This window comes from Medicago sativa, chromosome 7 (genome assembly GCF_051527215.1).
Source record: "Medicago sativa cultivar Bolivia chromosome 7, Bolivia_mono, whole genome shotgun sequence".
Classification (NCBI taxonomy): Eukaryota; Viridiplantae; Streptophyta; class Magnoliopsida; order Fabales; family Fabaceae; genus Medicago; species Medicago sativa.
Genome location: NC_140755.1, coordinates 99,552,822 through 99,560,968, shown reverse-complemented (window position 1 = coordinate 99,560,968; position 8,147 = coordinate 99,552,822). Strand labels below are relative to the sequence as shown.

Genomic DNA, 8,147 nt, shown 5'->3' with positions numbered 1-8,147 from the left:
GTGTCCATATAATAATGGGTAGTCAAATACCCGTTTATTATACCCGTGGATACCCGTTTAGCTACCTGCTTCATGCCCGTGACGGATTTTACCCACGGGTACCCGTGGGCATTTAGAATATTATGGTTTTGAAATTCTTTATTATATGTTTGAATAAAATTTAGAAAATCTGTTTATTACGAAAACCGATTCGTATTTGCGCTCAGGTTTCTACTCTTTTTAATAATGTTGATACAATTTATCTAAGAACATATATGTAAATGTTGCAGATTAATAACTCTAAAATGATAAACAGTCAAAGTTGCACATTTATAAAATAAAACGGATCATTGCATCTACTAATGCGGGTGGGGTTCCAGAAGTGGACCTCGATCCAACCGAAAAACTATTGTGCTAAAAACTTTTTAAAGTAATAATACAGTAGAGATTAACAATAAACATTACCATGCTAATCTAACCTCGTCAATGTCCTTGCCACATGACCTCTTTGAAATCAAGAAGGATATTTTTTTTATTCCTCTAAAATACTATTCCTTAAATTTAGCCAATCATAGGTTTTCAGTTACCAAAATCAAAACATTTTATACCCATATAATTAAAATTTTGGCAGATAAGTAAGCAAGTTACGTCTTCAGGTGTGTGAAATTTTTAGTTATAACTTGCTAGCTTACACCTACTCATTATTTCGCAGATGTAAGTTAGCAAGGTATACCTTCGGGTGTATTCGACAAATTTGTAGTTATAAAAACTAAAAGAATATTATATCGAAGGGGTACAACTAATATTGATAATTTAAGGAATAGTATTAGAAGATCAGTGAGGGTTCTGGATGCATGAAATCAACTTATTTCTATTTCTGCATAATAAGGATCCTTAAAACTACAAGTGTCTTCAAATATTATTATGGTTTATCACTTACTGAAATACAATAATCATCCTTGGCAAACTTGCTTAGTAAGAAATAATCTCTCAAGAAAATTTGCTGATTGTTTAAAAGAATACTTCCATTAGAAGAGTTTGTGAAAGGCTATTATTCTTAAGGTAATTGTAGACTAATATCCTACTATTTCTTTCAACACAACAACCATACAACTTAACCAAATTTTCATGCTCTACTTCAGAGATCACACTAATCTCCGTCAAGAACTCTTTCACTTGTCTTGATTCAGCTGAAAGAACTTTTATAGCAGCAAGTTTTCCATTTTTCAGTCGTCCCTAATCATCCACACCGTAATACAATCAAGGTTTCATACTAAACGATAAGAAAAGGAACGAAAAAACAACGATCAGGTAGTAGTCTAGATTACCATGTAGACAGAACCAAAACCACCCTTTCCAATTTTATTGGTAGGACTAAAGTTACCAGTCGCATTACTTAGTTCTTTCTTCTCCTTCAATTCGAGCTCCTGTAAAGACAGGGATAGATATGCTCTTTCCAAACTGCAGCTGCAAAGTTCTTGATTATGAAGTATCCATCTCCTTTCCACATGTCCTGAAAACAAAGCAAAAAAGAGGCATGTGAATTTAAATTACGCTAAAGTTTTTTATTTCCCTAATCCATTCCCTTTGCTTCATATGCAACTCGGCAAATGAGGCATGTGAATTTAAATTATCATTAGAAGATTATTTCTTACTGTTTCATGCTGCTCAAATGCTTCTTTAGAGCCAATTCAAATTCTTCTCTAACCTGCAAAGAAGTCACATAGCATCAATTACATACCAGTAAGTGGAACAAAAATCCAAACTAGCTCCTCCAAAAACATAATCAATATATGGTATCAGACCAAAAGAATAGCCACCATAAAGTGGATACAATACTACTACACAAGTTATTTACAGCCCACAAAGCATGGTGGTAACTCACAAAAAACACTTAAATACTCTAAGTAAATGAATTCACTTATTCTAAGATGCACTTAACCACTAAAAAAAATCCTAAAACCAAATAATATTGCATCTTATAAAACATAATAAAGTCATACACAAACAAACAGAAATGAACATGATATATATAAATGGAATGGACCATAATATAAGAGAGTTCACACCACTCAACAAACCATATATATATATATATATATATATATATATATATATATATATATATGTATATGTACCGAGGTGGATCCAGTATGAGCAGGGCCATGTCCAAATAGTGTGAGATATTCATGGAAATATTGTGGAACAGATAAACCTATGAAGAGAGAAAAGCCGACGATGAACATTGATCTGTAGCTGTTTAGATTGCAGAACTGAAGAAAACCAAGTCCTGCTGAAACTGCTCATCACAGAAGAAACATTACATTCCAATCAGAATGAATTTGACATTTTCAAGGAAAAAAAACAATGCAATGCATGAAAATAGTATTGTAAATACATTTTACATGTCAAGTTTCATTGAAATCACCTTTTTTTTTTTTTTGGTTTCTAGTTCGTCAAGTTCTCAGTTCTTGCAGACCAACATAACGATGATATAATTATTGTCTCTAAGTGATATGAAATTATAATTGATGATGAATAAATCATACATACCGACATAGGCAAAGTATTTACCTGATTTATAAATCCGAATACAGCAAGTAATTAGGCACACATGTAAAGACAAGATAGTTTAAGTTTTAATCACTTGAATACTCTCATTCACTATATCATAAATGTGTGAACAATGCTGTGGTCATTTTATTTTGTTCATTCTGTTTCACATATTCAGATATTCCAACCAAGCCATAGGAATGAACAAATTGTTTCATACAAACACATGAAAAGTGTTTCACTTTAATTAGTAATAATACATCAGAATGCTCAGAAACTCACAGAAGGGAATGAAATGTAATAAAATATCAGAAAAGCTTATGTAATAAATTCATAGAAGAATATCATAGGAATGAAAAGCTTGGAGATCAATATTAACTCATGAAGAACAAAATGAGTAGCAGTTAAGTAGGAAAATAAAAGTATCTCTAAATTGACAATGATGAAATGAATACTCATTACCATATTGGTAAACTCTTTCATTCAAACAAAGAAAAACAAAAAGAAAAATTAAAACCCTCAAAAGTCTACCGACTATTTCTTCACTTCATATCATATTTTTATTCTTTCTAATATTCCCTTCTTATTCTTGCTTGAAAATTAGTCTTAACTACTTCCTAGCTCTCCACACTGTTGTTGAAAACAAAGACCTTCCTGCCAGCAGGTTACTACAAAACCATTTTCTTCTCTCATTCTATATCCGTCACAACCATAACCCTGTAGAAACCTTCTTGCCTGCAGTATACGATAATAGCTTAAGGGGACATTACCAAATCCACAGGAATCAAGTCTCATAAACCATTTATGAAGTTTTTCATGTCTTTATTAGGGAATTGATTGATGAATAATATCGGATCCTTTTTTATCAAGTTTGTACACACATATGCTTCTCAAGTTTGAATATGTTTCAGTGACACTGTTAAGAAATAAACCAACCATAAAAAAATGTATCAAAATCAACTAATTTCCTATCATAACCCATGCAGCAATTTAATTGCAACCTTTTTATACATTTACTATTGCTGCTATCAAAATTGTTTTAATACTGTAAATACACTTTTGCTAGAAAGGGACACCATATGATTGAATGAAAGGATATCATCTTTCATTCTCATTTCTCAAAGTTTAACATAATGTCAGAGATGTGTGAACCAAATTCAGAGGCATGTAACTATTGTTTGCTCAGAGAGAATGCAGCTTAATAGCAACTTACAAATATGAGGTAAGTAACCATTGCTGCTAGTACCTCTTGCATAAGATGCAGCAGTTCTAATAAAAGCTTGTACTTGACCTTCCATCCCCTATTCATGTGAATTGGAAGCAACTATACCTCTCCTAAACAACATTCAACACATACAAATCAGGACATATGAGGTTTATATAAATTAACTCATCAAAATTTAACAGACTCAAATCAATTCAAGTTAATATCCTGCAAAAACAACTTCCCAAATGAGTACCAATCTGAATTTCTCCATAAAAAACCTGCAAAATTGTAAGAAAATAAAAAAAAGGATATATACAATGTGATAAAAAAAAATCAGCAATCAACAGACTTATCACAATTGAGAGGCTGCACAATATCTTAGAGGTTGCACAATAGTTTGATTTTAAAATTAGAAGGCAGATCAAAACATGATTTTTTAACAAACTCTCCTAGAAAGAGGACATTTTACTACCAATGGAAAATGATGTTAACATTGTTATCACAATTGGCAAAAAAAATCATGACATTATTCTTTCAAACTTTGAATAAAATTTCATGATAACATCAAATTATGTAAAGTCACTATCGAAAAGAACTAAAACCGAATAAAACAAATCAAAAACTAAAATTTGGGGTTCAACTGGTAAGCAAGAAGAAAATCCCTATAAAACAAATCGAAAAAGGGAAACATAGAAATGACAGAAACCCTAAGAAAATCAGTCTCATTCACTGAAATTTATATATATTATGACATTTTTGCAAGAGGCAACAAATACTCAAGAAGCCATTGGTTGCAATAGACAAAGCAGTATACCCAGGCCAGTTACAAAACCATGTTCTACTTTTTCTACCACTTTCTTGAGATCAACACCATATCCATCAACCCTTGAGGCTATTCCATTTGTGGTAACCTGCATTAAGGAAAAACTCTATTTATTTTAAGTATAGGCACTAATGCTCAAAAAGAAGTATCTTTCAAATACAATAATGAGAAATTCTATCATAGAATAAATGTGATACCATGCTGAAGTAGGGAAGCATCCAGAAATATTTATAGAATAAAAAAAATAGTATTCTTGTATTTGAATTGATAAATAGTAGGGTTTCAATCTATATTCAACAATAGTGATTTCTTTAAACATAGATAAAATTCAAATGAAATGGGTTCTTAACAACCAAATGTATCAAAAAGGATAAGCAAAAATAAATTAAACTCCTCCGAATCTATGGCCAAATCCAAACTAACAACAAAGATAAAATACGCATACTATCATGATTCATAATTGTGATATGAGAAGAGCATCAATTGCATCAATGTAATCAATGTAAGATAAAATCATTAGAGAAATGCCAAGGAAACCATAGCGAATGATTCAAATAATGCCTCAATTAACTAAGAATCAATAGCCAATAATTGTTTACTGTCTTATTGATTAATTAAGTAGTGTAATGAAAATTATTAATAAGACACACATTCATAAATTGTGTATTCTCTTAGCCAAGAATCTCTACTGTAGTTAAAAGCTTTTAATTGCTTTGAAAGCTAGTTAGAAAAAAGGCCATAGTGAGGCAATTAATAGAACATCACAATAAGTTGAAACGAAGCACACAGTCAAGATAACTTTTCAGGCACACCAAATTATTTTGGTCAAAATTACTATCTACGATTTAGGCGACTACATGATTATAACAGCAACAATAGAAACATGCTTCAAAAACCATACTTGAGACAAATCCAGTCCGTATCAGCCGTATCAGGCCAAAATTCAGAAATTCCAATGGTTAAATGAATGTATATAAAACAATATATAAATTAGGCTCAAAGGAAAATAAAAAAGAATGAAGGGGAAATATCATTCGAACATTAAGAAAAGAAGGGGAAATAGCTCATGCTAACAGCATGCATTGATGAGAAGTGCTTGTGAAAAACTACCTTTGTCCAACCTCTGTTGTTGTGCTTGTGCTCTTAATCACTACCTGTAGTGGAACTAAGCTCATCGTCAACATTCAACGAAAGAAAAAAAAAAGTAGAGAAAATGTAGAGAAAGAAGGAAGAGGGGATTAGAAGAGATGAGGATGCACTTTAGTAGAATTCTTCATTCAAATATTGCAAAAAACAAAAGTATTTCTGTCCCATAAATTTTTATCCCATCAAATAAACAATTCAAGCAATTTTACTAACACCAATGATATAACCAAAAAGGTAATCAATTTTATATCTCATCAATTATGCCAAAAAACCATCTGTGTTAGAGAATTAGCATCACATCAAACAACAATGACCTCTATCAATTCTCATCAATGATGACCTCTATGATAACATTGACTTGAATAATGTGAAGTTTAGCTCTACCTTTTCAATATTCTCCATCATGACACCTTTAACTTCAGAAACCTGAGCTTTTCACCTTTGCAAGCTTGCTTATCTTGTCAGAATGATCAACACAGTATTGCATATGTTCCTTCAACTTTGGCCTGTGCAGAGAGGTTGACACATGAGCCAAAATATAAATAGTCTACCAGATTAAACTCCAAAAGTTTAGAGCAGAAAGTTAGTACCCAAACTCCTTGTTAAGGCTATTGGGAGGATCTGTAGAAGCCTTTTCACCACCATATTTTGACACAAAATCATCCTTGACACGCTCTCGAAAGGCCATAGGAACCTGTCTTCTAGTTGATTCATCTGCAACAACACAATAAGCTGCAAACCCAAAAAGTTAGACATTTCTTCTATATGCCGCCAGTGAACTAAAGCAGCAGCATCAACAAAAGTAATATCAGTTGATGAAATTATAATTTAAAAAAGCAACCTCTGAAAACATAAATGCTGGAAAATTAACTAAGATGATAATTTCCTTTATGGTTACCTAAGATGATAATCTCCTATTAGTACTCTGGTCACCACTCTTAGCCTTTCCCAGCACAATACCCAGCTGCACAGAACAGTACCAAATAAACTTGTAAAAGGGAATTCAATTACCACATATTAAAGGAACATTGTGTTTGTTCAAAAATCTTAATATCAAGCTCTTGGGTTTGTTCAAAAATCCTTTAAAAACAATTCTCCATCAGAATGATTAGGAAAAAATCAAACTTCTAAAAGCATTGAAACACTTAAATTGTTGAAATTATCTAAGAGAGTGCATTATTTATTCACTATTCCATCTTTCTAAGTATGGTAGGATGACTTACTGGTTCATATTTTGTAATGGCGTAAACCCAACCAAGACCAACTTGTTCATATAATATCCTAAAGGCCTGCAGTAAAAATAGAATTTCATACTGGAACAAAAACATAATCCGCTGAACAGATTCATATATCACTGAGACTACAAATATGCCATCAATTTTTAAGTCATCAAGTAAACAATTCATGTATCACCAATTTTAGTCAATTTCACAAACACCTTATGTGCAATTTATACCAAGTGTGATTTCATCTCAAAAGAATCAATTTTTTCACAAGTTACATGTATAGAAACATCACAAACAAAAACATAATCACACCAAAAACAGAATCAACAACAAAAAAAAAACCAGAATCACCAAACCACAAAAGGAAAAACAAAAATAAAACATAAAACACACAAAACTCATTCAATCTGAGACATGCATGGCATTAGATTCATGAAAAACTAAAGAAATCACCTTGAATATTCATCATAAGCCAATTATGCATTCCCACAATATAGCAAGAAATCACCTTGAATATTCTTCTCCAACTTCCCTTCTTCCTCTTGGTTACCCACTGTTTCCTCTTCTTTTCTTTCTCCATCGGCTTCTTTTCCTTCTTCTCCTCTCCCTCCCTTCTCTCGTTCTGTTTCTCCCCCGTCACTTTCCCTTTCTCCCCGTCACTTTCCCTATTTCTGTATAAAATCACAAGATCAAATAAAAAAAACATCAATTAAATCAACAACATTAACAACATAATTAACAATTTCATTAACAATAACAAAAACACAAAAACCCAATCAAACAAAACTCACCATAAATCAGAATTGAGTGGGTAAAATGAAGAATTAGAACTTGTTAGATCATTAGATTAGGTTGAAGATTACAAAATCCTATTTGCATGTGTGAAATTTGATGGAAAGGAGATAAGAGAGGGTGAGGCCGTGTTTGAGAAGAGAGAAGGAGAAGAACACATTTTTGTTTTTTTAGAGAGAGAAGGAGAAGAATCTGTCTTGTAGTGAGAGAATGTGGGTGGAGAAATGAGAAAAAGAGGGGAATTTAGTATATATATAGAGGAACACTCCCCTAATTACCAAATGACGAAAATACCCCTCTGAGGGCAAAATTGGAATTTCAACGGACATGTATTTTCCTATCTAGTTTAGTAGATGTTTTCAATCATTCACTTCATCATTTGTTAAATGTCACACCATCACGTGCTAAAATACCCATGTGG

General features: G+C 32.2%; 1 protein-coding gene and 1 pseudogene across 26 annotated transcripts; one reads left to right on the top strand and one right to left on the bottom strand.

Moving 5' to 3' along the window:
- Positions 1-830: 830 nt before the first annotated feature.
- Positions 831-7,944, bottom strand: LOC146911121 (nucleobase-ascorbate transporter 6-like). Of its 26 annotated transcripts, none has more exons than XM_085723189.1 (14): positions 7,726-7,944; positions 7,388-7,605; positions 6,932-6,997; positions 6,607-6,672; positions 6,299-6,440; positions 6,093-6,214; positions 5,673-5,727; positions 4,554-4,650; positions 3,993-4,017; positions 3,779-3,867; positions 2,118-2,278; positions 1,635-1,687; positions 1,308-1,492; positions 831-1,215 (listed from the first exon to the last, which is right to left on the bottom strand). In XM_085723189.1, exons 10-13 carry the CDS (start codon positions 3,828-3,830, stop codon positions 1,462-1,464), a joined length of 297 nt encoding a protein of 98 aa, XP_085579315.1. In that variant the 5' UTR covers positions 3,831-3,867; positions 3,993-4,017; positions 4,554-4,650; positions 5,673-5,727; positions 6,093-6,214; positions 6,299-6,440; positions 6,607-6,672; positions 6,932-6,997; positions 7,388-7,605; positions 7,726-7,944; the 3' UTR covers positions 831-1,215; positions 1,308-1,461. The 26 variants fall into 26 exon arrangements, with proteins under 26 accessions (XP_085579315.1, XP_085579297.1, XP_085579313.1 ...); XM_085723171.1 differs by having other exon boundaries at positions 3,746-3,867; positions 5,673-5,716; XM_085723187.1 differs by having other exon boundaries at positions 5,673-5,716.
- LOC146911122 (uncharacterized) lies at positions 4,487-6,486 on the top strand (annotated as a pseudogene).
- Positions 7,945-8,147: the final 203 nt, after the last annotated feature.

Coding starts and splice junctions, on each gene's coding strand:
- LOC146911121 (XM_085723167.1), bottom strand. CDS start 3,830: ATGGAAGGTCAAGTACAAGCTTTTATTAGAACTGCTGCATCTTATGCA. Junction 2,279..3,745: donor TGGTTACTTACCTCATATTT/GTAAGTTGCTAT, acceptor TGTGATGAGCAG/TTTCAGCAGGACTTGGTTTT. Junction 1,493..1,634: donor CATTTGAGCAGCATGAAACA/GTAAGAAATAAT, acceptor CTTTGTTTTCAG/GACATGTGGAAAGGAGATGG.